This window comes from Neofelis nebulosa, chromosome 14 (assembly GCF_028018385.1).
Source record: "Neofelis nebulosa isolate mNeoNeb1 chromosome 14, mNeoNeb1.pri, whole genome shotgun sequence".
Taxonomy (NCBI): Eukaryota; Metazoa; Chordata; class Mammalia; order Carnivora; family Felidae; genus Neofelis; species Neofelis nebulosa.
This window is the reverse complement of record NC_080795.1, coordinates 3,413,443-3,431,369: the sequence shown is the minus strand read 5'-3', so window position 1 is coordinate 3,431,369 and position 17,927 is coordinate 3,413,443. Positions and strand designations below refer to the sequence as shown.

The window sequence follows — 17,927 nt, the reverse complement described above, 5'->3', positions numbered from 1 at the left end:
AAGGAAATTGAAGAAGATACAAAGAAATGGAAAAACATTCCAATCTCATGGAAAGGAAGAATAAATATTATTAAAATGTCAATACTACCCAAAGCAATCTACACATTCAATGCAATCCCAATCAAAATTCTTCTTAAAGCTAGAACAAGCAATCCTAAAATTTGTATGGAACCACAAAAGACCCTAATTAGCCAAAGTAATATTGAAGAAGAAAATCAAAGTGGGAGGCATCACAAGCCCAGACTTTAGCCTCTACTACAAAGCTGTAATTATCAGCACAGTCTGGTATTGGCACAAAAACAGACACATAGACCAATGAAATAGAATAGAGAACCCAGAACTGGGCCCACAAATGTGTGGCCAACTAATCTTTGACAATGCAGGAAAGAGTATCCAATGGAAAAAAGACAGTCTCTTTAACAAATGGTCTGGGAGAACTGGACAGCAACATGCAGAAGAATGAAACTAGACGACTTTCTTACACCATTCACAAAAAATAAACTCAAAATAGATGAAAGATCTAAATGTGAGACAGGAAACCATCAAAACCCTAAGGGAGAAAGCAGGCAACAACCTCTTTGACCTCAGCCACAGCAATTTCTTACTCAACACATCTCCAAAGGCAGGGAAATTAAAAGCAAAAATGAACTATTGGGATCTTATCAAGATAAAAAGCTTCTGCACTGCAAAGGAAACAATCAACAAAACTAAAAGGCAACCGACCGAATGGGAGAAGGTATTTGCAAATAGCAAATACCTCAGATAGAGGGTTAGTATCCAAAATCTATAAAGAACTCACCAAATTCCACACCTGAAAAATGAATAATCCAGTGAAGAAATAGGCAGAAGACATGAATAGACACTTTTCCAAAGAAGACATCCAGATGGTCAACACACACATGAAAAGACGCTCAACGTAACTCTTCATCAGGGAAATACCAATCAAAGCCACACTGAGATACCACCTCACGCTGGTCAGAGTGGCTAAAATTAACAAATCAGGAAACTACAGATGCTGGCAAGGATGTGGAGAAAGGGGGACATTCTTATACTCTTGGTGGAAAGGCAAACTGGTGCAGCCGCTCTGGAAAACAGTGTGGAGGTTCCTCAAAAAGTTAAAAATAGAACTACCCTGCGACCCAGCAATAGCACTACTAGGAATTCATCCTAAGGTTACAGGAGTGCTGATTCATAAGGCACCTGTAACCCAAGGTTTATAGGAGCATTTTCAACAACAGCCAAATTATGGAAAGAGCCTAAATGCCCATCAACTGACAAATGGATAAAGAAGATGTGGTTTATATATTCAATGGAATACTACCTGGCAATGAGAAAAAATGAAATCTTGCCATTTGCAGCAATGTGGGTGGAACTGGAATATTATGCTGAATGAAATAAGTCAGTCAGAGAAAGACAGATACCATATGTTTTCACTCATATGTGGATCTTGAGAAACTCAACAGAAGACCATGGGGGAAGGGAAGGGGAAAAAATTACAGAGAGGGAGGGAGGCAAACCATAAGAGAGTCTTAAATGCAGAGAACAAACCGAGGGTGGATGGGGGGCCGGATGAGGGGAAAGTGGGTGATGGGCATTGAGAAGGGCACCTGTTGGGATGAGCACTAGTGTGGTATGGAAACCTATTTGACAATAGATTATATTTATAAAAATATAATAAAAAATAAAAATACACCATATCAGCAGAATAAAAAAAGATTAAAAATATAATCTTTCAATGGGCATAAAAATATTTGTGACAATTCAACATCAACTTATGTTAAAAAGGAAAAGAAAAATCCTCAGTAACCTAGGAATAAAAGAGCACTTCTTCAACCTAAATAAAAGGTATAAGTGAGCACATTTATGAATGCCATACTTAACAGTAAAAGACTGGAAATTTTTCCTAATATCTTGAGCAAAAGAGAGACATCTGCTCTCAAGACTTTGCCCAACATTTTACTGGAAGTCCTGGCCATTGAAATAGGCAAGAAAAAGACATTTTAAAAACACAGATTGTAAAGAAAGAAGGAGAATTCAATATTTGCAGATAACATAACTGTATAAGGTGAGCGCCTGTAAGAATAGACAGAAAGTCCTACCTGAACTAATAAGAAAATTAAGCCTATGATGCAGAATATATAAATGTATATCTATGTGTTAGCAACAATATATGGGCACTAAAATTTTTTTAAATGCCATTTATGGTAGAATGAGAAATGCTTAGAAATCAGTTTAATGAAAGATATGTAAGACTTTCCCACTGAAAATACTAAAATGTTGCTGAGAAAAATGAGAACATAAATAAATAGAAAGTTATATCATGTTCATGGACTTACAGATTTCAAGTTGTTAATATGTTAATTCTACAAATTATCTATAAATCCGACTTCATCTCGTAGAGAATTGTAACTGGATTTTATAGAAATTGACATGCTATTTCTAAAATATATGCAGCAATGCAAAAGGTATAGAATAGCTAAATAATCATGAACAATTGCAAAATTGGAGAACCTGTCCTAGGAGATCAACACGGCAGCTAAGGTGGAAGGATGAACACAAAAATTAATGGAAATAAGAAAGTAATTTCTTGATTCTAAATTCCTAGCTCAGACACAAGATAGAAATTAGTATAAGATGGACTCTAAACCTCAACATAAAGGCCAGTGTCATAAAGCTCCAGGAAAATGTCGGGGAGTCTCTTTGCAACCTTGGGGTAAGCAAGTATTTCTTAGAGAAGATACGGAAAACAATAACCATATGCAGTAAGAGCAGCCACAAAATGGTAAATTGGAGTTTGTCAAAATGGAAAACTTCTGCAAACCTAAGACACCTTTAGGGAAAACATAGTTATCCATAGACTGAGAGAAAAGTGTTGTAATACATGAGCTGACAAAGATTATGTACAGAATATTTTCTTAAACTCCTGCACTACAATAATAGAAAGATATACCAATAGAGAGATGGGCAAAATTTGAGCACACGCATTACAAACTAAGATATGCAGATCTCCAGTAATATATGCAAATGGTACATGATAAGGAGCTAATCATAATTAGTCTTCAGGGATATGCAAAGTACTAGTATAATAAGACACCACTCTACACTCGATAGAATAGCTAAAAAAAATCTTTGACCATAAAATATTGAATTAAATGTAGAGCAGTCAGAACTCTAATACATAGCTGGAGTGGAGATAAAGAGGTTTTTAAATAAACGTTCTCTGTAGAAATGCTTTTTGGCAGTGAACAAGTTAATTATACATCTACCTGGTGACTGAGCAACCCCACTCCTAAGTACTTATGGTAGTGAACATAAAATTGAGAGATTTCCAAAGCCTCATACAAGAATGTTCATAGTAGCTTTATTTATGATGGCAAAGTACAGGAAACAAGGTCCCTTATCTATCAATCAGAGAATGATTAGCAAACTTTATTCTACTTATCTAATGGAATATTCACAGCAATGTGAATGAACAAATGACTGAAATTTAAAACACACGTGATTTTTCATAGTGAAAGAAATTAGACATAAAAGAGTAAATACAGTATGCTTGTGTCCTAAAAAAGTTCTACAAGAAAGAAAAGGAATATATAATGATAAGAAATTAAATTAATGGTTGTTTCTTGGGGTGTTATTTATTGGGAAGGGCCATGGAGGAACCCTTCTGTGATTTAAAGGCATGTAGATTAAGCAATCCAATTGTGCATTTAAGATCTTTGTATTTCATTGCATGCAAATTATGCCTCAGTTAAAAGATGTATTCTTCTTTGATTTTTAGCAAAAATGTTTGATAATGTTTTATTTCTTTTTTCTTTTTTCTTTTTTATGTTTTATTTTTTAATATATGAAATTTACTGTCAAATTGGTTTCCATACAACACCCAGTGCTCATCCCAAAAGGTGCCCTCCTCAATACCCATCACCCACCCTGCCCTCCCTCCCACCCCCCATCAACCCTCAGTTTGTTCTCAGTTTTTAACAGTCTCCTATGCTTTGTCTCTCTCCCACTCTAACCTCTTTTTTTTTTTCCTTCCCCTCCCCCATAGGTTTCTGTTACGTTTCTCAGGATAATGTTTTATTTCTTAATGTACAAATTGATACAGACATTTTGAAGTTAACTCTTATGAAAATTATTCCATTACTACCTAGACTGGTGCTTCCTTCCATGACAAGTGTAAATGCTTGTTTAGCAAGTCCAGGAGCCACATAGGATTATATCATTTTCTAGTTAGAGAAAGTATATTCATCAGATATTATGAATGAAATGTAATAGAGATATACAATGTACATAATAGGATACTATTAAAATATTTATTTTTAAAATAAATAATGTGTCTCCAGTTATAGGCTAGAAAATAACTGTAAATGTGCTGAATACATTCTGAAACAGAACTAACATCTGTGGGAATGCAAGCTGGTGCAGCCACTCTGGAAAGCAGTATGGAGGTTCCTCAAAAAACTAAAAATAGAACTACCCTAGGCCCAGCAATTGCACTACTAGGCATTTGTCCACGGGATCCAGGTGTGCTGTTTCGAAGGGACACGTGCACCCCCATGTTTATAGCAGCACTATCAACAATAGCCAAAGCATGGAAAGGGCCCAAATGTCCATCAATGGATGAATGGATAAAGAAGATGTGGTGTATATATACAAAGGAGTATTACTCGGCAATCAAAAAGAATGAAATCTTGCCATTTGCAACTACGTGGATGGAACTGGAGGGTATGATGCTAAGTGAAATTAGTCAGAGAAAGACAGCAATCATATGACTTCACTCATATGAGGACTTTAAGAGACAAAACAGATGAACCTAAGGGAAGGGAAACAAAAATAATCTAAAAACAGGGAGGGGGACAAAACAGAAGAGACTCACAAATATGGAGAATAAACGGAGGGTTACGGGAGGGATTGTGGGAGGGGGATGGGCTAAATGGGGAAGGGGCATCAAGGAATCTACTCCTGAAATCATTGTTGCACTAGATGCTAACTAACTTGGATGTAAATTACAAGATAAAAAAATAAAACAAGAAAAAAAAAAACAAACTAGCATCTGTCCCCTTTGCATAAACATTCATAAAATGCTGTGTGATATAAAAATATTTGTATTCAGGCAGAAATCCCAACTTTAAAACGAAATTATCAATTACTGTCAGGAAATAACGGTTTCGAAAATAAATAGGATGATGCGAGCATTTTACCTATTCTTCATAAATGCTTACATGCGCAGTCTTCGTTCAGTGGGAGTTTGAGGAAAGCGGGCGCTCTTTTTAAAAATGACACCGTCAGGGTCACTTCTTCGCCAGCGTTCCGAAGAACCTGAACCTGAAACGAAAAGGAGTGAAAATGATACCATCGTCAGTATGTTCACGAAATATCTTATGCGATAGCAAAGACCTTGAAATGATTGGGTGTCTTTTCGCCTCTCTTTTTTGCCCTAGAGGTGAGAAACATTTTATTAAAATAGGGAATGAATTACATAACACTGTAGGAATACAGCCATCACCTCCTTTCTCTTCCCACCGTTTGGTGGTCCCCTGTTCGCTCAGAATGTCATCATCTTCCGTTCATATTCATAGATATCTCTTACGTGTACGGTCTCTATTAGGCAATATGAGAGATTATGACTTCTATAGGAAGGTACGGTGCTCGAGCCTCTATGCCATCAATTTAATAAATATTTATTGAACCTCTATTACGCACCCCCTTGGACATATAAAAATAAATGGCCCTGAAGATGTTGATGAAAGAGCTAATTCAAATTAAATAAAATTGCCCCGATTCACTCAAGCACTTTTGCAAAAACAACAACAACAAAACAAAGAAGCAAACAAAAACACACAAGAAACACATAGGTATTCCTTTCCTGTCATATCACCGCATATTTTATGCTTCCTTTCCCTGCAAACTTGGAATAATGGTCAAGACTGTTATCCTCAACTCTCAACATGTTTCACATTGTAGACTAATGGGTTTACTTCTATCACTTACAGTAATGTCAATGTCTTAAAAATTATATCAAGATACGTGTGAGAAATAGCTAAAGAAGTACAAGAACCTGAGGAGTTATTTAGAGCAAAGGTACCTAGAAAACATATAAATATGTCTTAATTTAAAAAGCTCACATCGACTGAGAGGGGAATTGCAAACAATTAGTGAAGAGACGGCTAATGAACCTGGGAACACAGCTTGTTATTAAACATCCAGAAAAAACGCTCAACCTCCAGTCATGAGAGAATCGGCTATCAAAATGATTTAGAAGGACTTCTGGTCCCGAAATGAGGGTATGGGTTCAGCTCCCTTTGCTCCCCACCCAGGGAGTATAAACACTCAAAAACTTGCAAGAGACAGCTGAAATGCAAGTGACCTCTGCAAGATCAAGGAAAAGGGAATTCAGTAGGGATCCCAGGATGGTAGCAACAGCAAAGAGGACACCAAGCAGCCAGCGGAGGAACTTCAACCCACTGCTGGATAAAGCATCCCTTTGTCCACTTAGTGGCACCAGGGGGGCCCGGGCTGAGAGAGCTCCTCCCACTTCCTCAAATCCCAGCAGCAGGGAACACTGAGAAATCAATCAGACCCAAGACGCCAGACAGGCTCTAAGAAGTATATTGTCAATGGAACCATAACCTACAAAACTAGGCTAGGACCTTTGTGGTAGAGTGAATTCCTGCTAAAAAGAAAAAAAAAAAAAATCTTATGTAAGAGCCACAGTCTCAACATAACAAGCAAAGTGGCCAGGATATAATAAAATAGCATGTCCCTCGAAGAACCAGGAAAATCACAACTTAAATGAGTAAAGAGAGCTAACTCAAACTAGATGAATTACATCCTGGAATTATCTGACAAGGACTTTAAAGCCACCTTAATAAAAATATGTCAACAAGAAATGACAAATTCTCTTGAATCAAATGAAAAATTACAAACTCTCAGCAAAGAAATACAAATTATGAAAATAAAAGGAAAATTGTAGAACTAAAAAATGTGCTAACATAAATTAAAAAAAAAAAAAAAGAACCTTACTGAGGACTCTAGGTGGCTCAGTCAGTAAAGTGGCCGACTTTGGCTCAGGTCTTGATCTCACAGTTCCTGAGACCGAGCTCCGTGTCAGGCCCTGTACTGACAGTGCAGGGCCTGCTTGGAATTCTCTGCCTCCCTCTCTCTCTGCCCCTCTCCTTCTCACACTCTCTGTCTCTCACACACACACTCTCTCCCTCTCAAAAATAAATAAACATTAAAATAATAATAATAATAACAAAATTGGCTCAGTAATACAGTGGCGATGACATAAGACAGAATCAGTAACTTGATGACAGAACAGTAAAGTTTGCCCACTCTGAACAATAGACAAGATAAAGTCACACGCAGAAAAAAAGTACTATATTTCATCACATTGAAAGTAGGAAAGGGGCGCCTGGGTGGCGCAGTCGGTTAAGCGTCCGACTTCAGCCAGGTCACGATCTCGCGGTCCGTGAGTTCGAGCCCCGCGTCAGGCTCTGGGCTGATGGCTCGGAGCCTGGAGCCTGTTTCCGATTCTGTGTCTCCCTCTCTCTCTGCCCCTCCCCTGTTCATGCTCTGTCTCTCTCTGTCCCAAAAATAAATAAAAAACGTTGAAAAAAAATTAAAAAAAAAAAAAAAAAGAAAGTAGGAAAAAAGCTTAAAAATGAATAAAATTAGATAAGCATTTCTATAGATGCAAAGAAGCATTACAAAATACAGTTGATAAAAACTCAAAAACCTGAGTATACAAAAGAGTATCTTCATATTATAAAGAAGATATAATTCTTTTTTAGAAACATCATAATTAACTTCGATTTATTGAGACATTTCTCTCTGAGATCAGAAATGAGACAAAAATATCCACTATCTTCAGTTTTCCTCAATCTTTCTTCAGGTCTTCTCACAGTAAGGCAAGAAAAGAGCTAATAAAATGCATGAGAATTGAAAGAAGAAATGAAAGTTTTATTGTTCAGAGAGAAGATAATTTTTTTACTTATATTTTGAGAGAGAGAGAGAGTGTATGCACAAGTGGGGAAGGGGCAGAGAGAGAGGGAAGGACAGAATCTGAGCTGACAGTGGGCGTAAACTCATGATGTGAGCTGAAGTCAGACGCTTAGCCCACTGAACCACTCAGACACCCCAACATAATTTTGAACATACAAAATCCTTGGGAATCTATAGACATTATTACATGAGATATTAGCAGGTGAGTTTCTAAGGGAGTTTAGCATGGAACAGTATAGACACAAAGCAATACCTTTTTAGAAAGAAAACCACAAGCCCCAAATGTAATCACATTTGTTAGGCCTTCACCAAACCAGGGCCTAAAACCTAATCTAATTTCACTTGCAACCTCTCCCAGAAATGTAGTGAGGAATTTTCTGGTCAGGACTAAGGAGGTAATCTTCCTGCCTTCCTCCCTTCCTCCCTTCCTCCCTTCTTTCCTTCTTTCTTCCTTCCTTCCTCCCTTCCTCCCTCCCTCCCTCCCTCCTTCCCTCCCTCCCTCCCTCTCTTTCTTTCTTTCTTTCTTTCTTTCTTTCTTTCTTTCTTTCTTTCTTTCTTTCTTTCTTTCTTTCTTCTCTAGTTGTCCCTCCCCATATCTGCCTATAATAAAAATCCTTCCATCTTGTACAGAACCTTAGAGCTTCTTTCTACTTGCTGGATGGAATGCTACCTGATTCATAAATGGCTTAACAAAGTGAATTAGATTTTAAAATTTACTTGGTTACATTTTATTTTTGTAACAGCACAAAGGTCACCTGGTTTGATTGAATGTCAACAAACATAACATTATTTTTTAAATAATGGAACTCTATGTTATGTCATGGATCACTGGACATAATACTGCGAAGATATCAATTCTCTCCTACTTTTCTGTATATGTAAGACAACCCCATTCAAGGTCCCAATGTTTGTGGGATTTTTTTTTTTACTCCATTTTGGCTTAGTGGGGACTTCCGAGCTTGGCTTACATTTTGCATTGACACATAACACTGATATAATCATTATTATATCATTGTATTAGGAGTTTGTGAGTCAGTGAAATATATGGGATGGTGGAATGCAACAGGTCAATCCTTATATTCCATAGTAAGTGTACAACAAATAATATCTACTGCTAAATAACAAAATAACCACATGAGCATCTTAAGTGTAAATATGAGAATAAACATGTATAAGTTAAATATGGTTGCCTCAGCAATCGGCAATGGGCAAGCTACTTTACATGTGTACTTCAATCTTGAAGTTTTTATTCAAATGTAATTGCGAAAAATCAGAACAAATAATTTTCAATTGTAAAATCTCACCCTAGAGAGATAATTTAGTTTTGCCTTTAATAAAAGATCAAATATGGCTATCTTTCGGCAATCACAAGTTCAAGTCCTTGACACAGACACATTTCTTAATAAATGCAAGAATATTCACTTTTTCAGTGAACAGGATTGAGATAATGTGTTTAAATTTTTCTCAGCTTTGCAAATATGCTTTGAATGCTTATTTAATCAGCCTGGTACTGTCAGGTTGGAAAATATAGGTTATACATCATGAGTAATGATGGATGTCATCTGGCTGCAAAATCAGAAATCTGCACCAATAAATCCAGCTGTCTTTTTCATTTTCATTCACATTTTATGATGCAAATCAAATGTGCATTTTGATCAGATCATGTATCAGCATGACTATTCTATCATGTCGCCTTGGGTATGTACATGAGGAAAGGGCAAGGGATTGGTAAAGGATGGTAATCAATAGGAACAAAAGTGGGGCAGGTATTAAAATAGATATTTATAGGTTTATTCTATTAAACGATGACAAACCTAACAACTCAGTTTATGAACTGAATGTTTTTGAGTTCCACTCACCTGTTAGAAGGGAAACTTCATAAAATCATTTGTCTTCTTCACCCTTTCTTCCTTCCCCTTAGAGGATATTCTATCTAATATGAGATTTTCAAGAGGAATTTATCTATCTGCCACAGCTTTGGTATATGAAGTTAATTTTGCCCATAGCTGGGAAGTGGTTTGTATTTTTTGTTTTTTAAAGACGATTTTTATAGAGGAGTTTAAGGTTTACAGCAAGATTGTAGGGAAAGCCCAGGGAGTTCCGGCATTCTTCCTGCCTCCACACATGCACAGCCTTCCCCATCATCAACATCCTCCACCAGAAGGGTACATTTGTTACAAATAATGAACTGATATTGACACACCATGATCACAAGGCACCCCGAGTCTATTGTTTACCTTAGGGTTCACTCTTGGTATTGTACATTCTATGGGTTTGGACAAATATATAATGACATGTATTCACCATTATTGTATAATGTAAGTATTTTAACTGCCCTAAAAATTCTCTGTGTTCTGCCTATTCATCCCTGTCCCCTACCCCAACCTTGGGGATTAATTTTAATCGGTGAAAAGAGGGACTTCTGCTTTGCCTGGGCGTACTTTAAGCACACACCAGGAAACACACACACACACAGACGCATACACACACACACACACACACACACACACATCTTCAGTGGCAACAAAGGCAGTTAGACAGTCTGTGAGGGTCACAATCACTACCCTCGCGTGATGTCAGAACAAGCAAGTAAGATTTCCATCTCCAGACTGTAAGATAAGTACTGCTGTTCACTGATGACAGTGATGGAAAACAGTTACCTAGAATTTCACATTAACATTTGACTCATCTCTCTTGACATGTTGTTAAGTGCAGTAAATCATTTTCCTAAAGCCTTGACTCTTGGCTGAAAAGGAAATTAAATGTGACTTTGAGGAATGATTTCAAATACGTTGCTTCACAGACAAAATGACTAGGCTAACACTAGATACAACCACATGCTTTTCTGTTCATGTTAGGAAAATAATTACATGTCAACACGGAATAAACAAATCACTTTTGTATTATATATACTATTACGTAATCACTTTTTGTTTATGTTAATTGTGGGGGAAAAAAACTCGACTTACTACGTGTATTATGGGGTAAGAGTTTGAGAGGAAATTGTAATTGAACGGCTTTCCTGAATGGGGTCAGAGGGTCCTCTGGCCCTGTGCACCTGCCTTCACGTTCAGGTTTCAAAGGAATCTGCAGAATAACAGTTGACCCAGCAGACGGCCGTCTCTGAGGTGTGAGTGCAGGTGAATACATTAACACCCACAGATTACACCTGGGCTCACAGTGGCTGCCAGGTGGCAGGGCGGAAGATTGAGCCTTCTGAAGGGAGAACCATTTGGCCAAGGAAGGAGTCTACAGTGGTCACGAGAACTGGTGCTATTGGGTCGCTAGGAAATCAAGTGTAACAGCGGAGATTATCCAACTGGAAAATGAGGTATGGAACCGTATCCAGGAAGATCACATCACATCACCACCGGAAGTAGGGGGTGAACCAACTATGAGAAATCGACTATAATTTAGAATCTGAAAGAAGCAATGCAGAAGAAGAAAGGGATTTGGGCTGATTTAAAAATAGCATCTTTCACATTGAATTGGTGTGATCAGGGGGATAGAGAACGGTGCTGGAAGGGCCAGGAGTAGATGGGATAGGGATCAGAATTTATCACGGACAAAGCAGTTCAAGAAAGGCAATGTGACCCTCTTGAGGGTGCATTCACTCATTTCTTCATCTTGTCTGCATGTTAATTTGTGAAAATAGTCCATATATGTAAAGGGATACAACAGGAGGCTTCCTACAGTCATTTCTAGTCTAAATTTATGTTACTTTAAAATGAAAAGTCACAGCAAAAATGTATATCCGGTTATATGTTTAAAAAAAGAACGACTGAAATTTTAATATTTCTGAATTCATAGAGTTTCTGCCTCAAGTAGTGTTGAAGTATGCAGTAATTTTTGGATTCTGGTAAATATTACAATCAAGAATAAAATTTGAATGAATAAGAAATTTCAGCTCTAAAAATAATCAGGATATAATAATAATATCAATGAATTTTAATATGCAAGTAAACCATTTACTTTAGTGAGGCAAAATGTTGAAACATTTGAGCAAATTCTCCTGGATTATTTAAAGCTATGACTAAAAATAATTCCATCACTTTCAAAGACTCCATTGAAACGAGATTCTATGTAGCAAAAGTGGATGAAAAGTCAAATGCTAGATGAATGGAACTTCAATGTAACAAGCAGAATACATTGTTAACTAGTTCACATGGCTGTAGAAATGCTATTACAGCATTTGTTTTAATTCCAAGATGATTTCCTCAATAATTCAAGCAATATTTTACTTTGTCTTCTTATTGTTATACGGCCAATTGACTAGTTTATGTTCTATTAAGCAGGCTTAATTAAATTTTAAAATTCCTTAAAGCTTTACTTCACAAACGGCATCAGGGACAGATGGGTTCAAAACTAAGTTTTATCTAATTCTTAAAGAAGAAATTATTCCAGCATGAAATTATTGAAGTCTCTTCGTGTTACAAAATCAAACTAAAATGACAACAAATAATAAAAGCTGACATAAATCATATGAAGAAACAAAAGACCACTGTTAATATAAAGATAGATGTAATAATTTAAATACACTATCCACTTATAGAATCCTACAAGTGACAAATGAAATTATACTGTGACCAAATAGGCTGTATTTCAAAATAGCAAACCTGGATAAATACCAAGAAGTTATTATCAATGTAATTAATTTCATCAAGGTAAATATACATAACCTATTAATAGTATCAATAATAGATAGGTTAGGGGGGGCAGATTTTGTCCTCTCCGTTAGAGTCTGAAAGGACATTTGGTCAAATTGAGCTGTAATTTCTAATAAAAACTCTAAGAAAAACAGGAATAGGAGAAAATCTCACGATGTTTCCTGAATATCCTTGGCTGTTGCCTGAGCCTACCATGGTCTCTCTCTAAATATTCCCATGGCTCTCATCCTGACTTCCTCTGCTTTTACCTCAAAAATCATCCCAATAAGTCCTATCTTCATCCATCTATTTAAAGTTACAGCTCTCCACATACCTCTGCCCTCATTTCCCTGTTCTACCTGTCATTTTTCATACCTATTAGCACATTCTTACCTACCCCATAGTGTGCTGACATATTATGTCTAACGTTCTTCTATCTATGCACCATGAAAATGTGTGCACGCAAGGACAGCAGGTTCTATCTTTTCGCAGGTATGTTCAAAGAGTCTGGCATGGCATAGCACCTATCTCATAAAAAGTCTTCATTAAGTAGTTTTGGGTGATTAAGCTATTAAGTTTTATTAAAAATCATTTTAAAAAGCAAAACAAAAATAATTTTCCTACATGTTGAAGCAGCGAGACCATGTCAATTAAAATCAGGTACTAGATAAAGATGTTCACGGTCTCCAGTATTTTTCAAAAAATTTTATGAGTTCTACAAACATAGTAAGATAAAAAAATAAAATTTTATAACTATTAAGAAAATGAAATTAACCCATTATTAAAAATATAATTGTGCACGTAAAGAATTCGCCACAAAACACTGGAATTTAAAAGAAAAGGTGTTAAGATCGCTTCATTGAAGATCACTGCGATGTACAACACCTTTTTCTTAGCAACACACATCAGGGGAAAATATTAAAGATCTGGGGGGAAAAACCTATAAAATCCTTAGATGTTTGGAGCACCTGGGTGACTCAGTTGGTTGAGCTTCGGGCTTTGGCTCGCCTCATGATCTCGTGGTTCCTGAGTTCAAGCCCTGCGTTGGTCTCACTAATTGTCAGCCTGTCAGGGAGGAGCACGCTTCAGATCCTCTGTCCCCTCTCTCTGCCCCTCCCCCTCCTGCACTCTCTCTTTCTCTCTCTCAAAAAACAAATAAAACATAAAAAAACAAAAATCCTTAGATTTTTCAAAGCATATATTGCTTTAAAGTAATTTGTATCTTTTATTGAAGGATAGATACCAAACTCTAAAGCCTTGCAAGGATATGCCACATACTTGGTGAAATTTTCTAGGAGAACAAATTAAGTCCAAAGAAAGTATTAAAATAGCCTCCAGAATATCCAAAAATGCTAAGAAGAGCAGCAGTAGGGCTTGGGAGGAGCTGAGTGAGTCATGTCTGAATATGTTTGTCATTTAATCCAATCAGCATGTTATTGATATGTAAATAAATTAGTAGAAATGGATAAAAACTACAAAGTAGATCTCCATGTACCTGAACTTTTAATACACGATAGAGATGTTTTTCTTTTAATCAAGTGTTTAAAAGACTGGTTATAATAAATGGTACAAACATATCTGGCTATCCTTTTAGAAGAAAATAAAATAGGATACAATTTTAAGCAATATACTAGCAACAAGTCTTAATGAATTAAAGATTTAAATGTAAATACTCTGTCCAAAATAATGTAAGACCCTATATGTGGGATTCCATGTAAAACCTAGGGGTGAGAAGAACATTTTAAACCGAACAACAACCCAGCACCTAGGAGAGGCAGTTGTGTCTCTAAAGCTATATACAGATAGATATCAATGTATCTAAATGTACATTTTGCCACACTTTTGCCTGTTCTTTGAATTCAGCTGAATTAGTCACTTTTTTTCAAATAGAGAGGAAGAGAGCTGCTTCTTATTTTGTTTTTCTGCTTGCTTGTTTGTTTTGTTTGCAATTTGATCAGTAACTCCTAGACAGGGCCACTGCTCCTTTGACCCTTGACACTGTTCTGAATGATCTCGAAAGGAAAGTTCCAAAATTTACTTATTTGCTAAGACCCACCAATAGGGAAGCACAGTTTTCAAATTCATCATTTCACTCTTGTGCTGGACAAAAGCACAGGGAATACTGGGCTTGAATATTGCAGCTCATTAGATATAGAAACGACACTAGACACACGGGCTAAAAGCTGCCTGCGTGACAGCTGGGGGGCCACCCACCCTGTCCTAACCACCACTGTCTCTCTTAATTAACTGATGCATACATGGATGGTTCTTTCCATACTACACTTTCAGAGATGATGGTGCAGCCTAACGCAACACTGTTAAAATATCCCGGCAATAATTCAATATGACAATATTGTCTCTACTGAATATTGGGCCACGTTATCTGACTAATCAATTATTTGGATTTGTTCACTGGTTTCCACTAAGTCTTAACATACAGTTGTACGTGTAATAGCCCACAGTTCAATCACTGAATAACGTGTCACCAAGCGTGCAAGCTATAATGCAGCCTTAGGTTTGTGACATAAAGCCTGTGAGGTAAACAAGACAGAAGTCACTGCTTTTTATTTTACAAATGGGAAGTGGAAAACACTTCAAAGTTAAACGACTTGCTCAAATATAGCAGATAAAAACGACAGACTGACAAGTAAAATTACATGTATGAGTGAGTTCTCCATTTTTCCCACTGGGCCTTTTTCCAAGGAGGTTAATGGCAAACCTTCAATAATTATTTTAAAAAGCATATTTGAATCTCATAGTGATTTTGAGATGCTAATCCCCACCTCTCAGCTCTCACATAGCCCCTACATACAGAGTCCATTTACCCTGTATCACCTCACTGCCCTAGTACTGAGAAGGAGGTAGAAAACACCGTCCCCTCGGGTACTAGAAAACAGGGTAACGTGGAGGGAGTGGCTTCTCTGTAAATTAGTAAGACTGCATTTGTGTAAATTACTTACTTTGCATCTTTTCCTTTTGGGATTAATGACTATGGAGTTTCAATCAACGCAACGAACATGCATCGGTGTCTACCATATTCCAAACATATATTGTAATCCAGAAAATCTGCAGTGTTGAGATCAAGACAATAAAGCCCTTTGGTTCTACCGATTATCCAACCAGCGAGAAGACAAGTGTTCACAATAAAATAAAAGGAAAAACAAAGGCTACAAGAAAGGTTTTTAAAAGTGAACACCGTATGTAACTTACTCAGACCCAAACCTACTTAGATTGCTAGACATCAGGGGATTTTTGTCTAGTTTCTCTGCTAATAATACGGATACATTGATGTTGGGCACAGTCTTCTCATTGCTTAGCACGACAAGAACAAACAAAAACCAGGGCAATGCCTGCCCTCACAATGGGAAGCTCTCCGGTGTTTTGCCGTCAGTCTCTCACTGGTCATACCTCAGAGATCATCAGTACCTTTAGCACATGAACAAGCTTTCGATTACCAAACCAAATGTAATCAACTGCTTACTGAGGCCTGAAAATATTTAAATCAGACCTTTATGTTTGAATGACTCCCCATCTTCCTTCAGAGATGCCAAGTATATTTATAAAATGCAGTCACTGCACATTAATAAAGCACATTCCATTCAAATCTTGAGGGAAGGGAAAGAAAAGACTTCTTTAATAGGCTGAAAGTATTGTAACTGATTTCTTATACATGGTTGTAATATCCCAAGCAGAAGAGTGAGGTACAGAACCTCTCCAATTTATCTAAGAAAGTCCAACGTGTTTAATTTTTTGTTTTAATGTTTATTTATTTTTGAGACAGAGAGAGACAGAGCATGAATGGGGGAGGGCCAGAGAGAGAGGGAAACACAAAATTCGAAGCAGGCTCTGGGCTCTGAGCCGTCAGCACAGAGCCCGAAGTGGGGCTTGAACTCACAGATTGCGAGATCATGACCTGAGCCGAAGTCGATGCTCCACTGACTGAGTCACCCAGGCGCCCCGAAAATCCAGAGTGTTTAAAACAAAGTTTCATGAAGATGCCAATATTATATAATCATATTGGATTGCAATATCCAGCGCGCACACTTATTCTAAGTTCATATTAAAACCACAGCTCCATGAATGTTTAGTTTGTAAACAGGGCTCCAGATTTAAGTCCAATTCCTGAAGGAAGAAAGAAATCGTAAGGCTTTCCCTTATTTTTATAGAATCCTGCATAAGATCATCTCACACCAAATGAACTGTTGAAATCTGGAAAACAAAGCTAAATGTTATCACACCCACATTAGATTTGCAGCTGCAGGATACAGTTGCTAAATACTTGTTTGTGCATATTATCGTAACACGTTTGCACAACATAGAACTAAGAAGTAAATATTTTACCACTGCTTGTACCGCTCCCTGCCACACCCTGTCATCTCAGTCTATTGCGTGAACCATTTAAATATGCCATTCTAAATTTTAAACGCCATCCCCCTGTGATGCACGCTGGGTGCAGTACAAACACTCTGATAACATTAGCAACATTGTTGGGGCCACCCGAGTACGCGGTGCTGCACTTCCTTGGTAACTGAAGTTTGCACAGGGAGAAACACAGCCGTACTGCTATGGGAAGCCGGTGGGTTTCTTCGGGTGTCTGGTAATTTGAAATATTTGCGAATAGATGTTGTATGTCTCAAATATAATATGTGCAAAAGTAGGGGAACTAATTTGCGTTATATGTTGCTAAGGACGTGAAGAAAAAAATACATCTGTTCTTTTGCTTAATGATTACTTCAAATTTCAGCCTTCAGAGAACTCCCTCATGCACAAAAATGTTGGAGATACTACAGTCGTTAAGAGCCGTTACGATATTTAGCAAACTGTGCAGGATGCGTGTGCTTTATGAGACGCATGTACTTGGAAGCCATGCATGTTACTTACATGGATATTACTGACAGGATATAAGAATGACCCTTAGTAAAATTATAAACTGACCTCCTTTCTATTTTGTCACCTCGAACTTCTCTACTTTTCTACTTGGAACCCTGCTTCTTTTCCAACAGAGTCCCTAAGGACACTCCTGCCACCTGGTACCTGAATGACAAAAACAAGGAAACAACTCTGGGAAAATCTCTTTGCATTCAACACTCAGCGGCTTCCTCAAACCGCATGAGTCATGGTCCCAATCCAAAGGAGGTGCCACAAGGGGGTATCCACGACCATTTGTTAAACGTAGATTGGGCCCTTCAAGTTCTTAAAACTGCATTTTTGTCAGAGGCCATCTGGGATCACTGGGTGGCCTCAAAGAAATGGCTTAGCAACGAGGAATTTAAGCTTTAT

General features: G+C 37.4%; 1 protein-coding gene across 5 annotated transcripts in view; it reads right to left on the bottom strand.

Annotated features, from left to right (window-relative positions):
* The window catches only part of SNTG1 (syntrophin gamma 1), a 900,934-nt gene that overhangs the window by 214,240 nt on the left and 668,767 nt on the right, over positions 1 to 17,927 (bottom strand). For all 5 annotated transcript variants that reach the window (XM_058699165.1, XM_058699168.1, XM_058699169.1 and 2 more), the window contains one exon: positions 5,220 to 5,322. In XM_058699165.1, coding sequence (XP_058555148.1) covers positions 5,220 to 5,322 — 103 coding nt within the window. The remainder of the gene's footprint in view (positions 1 to 5,219; positions 5,323 to 17,927) is intronic.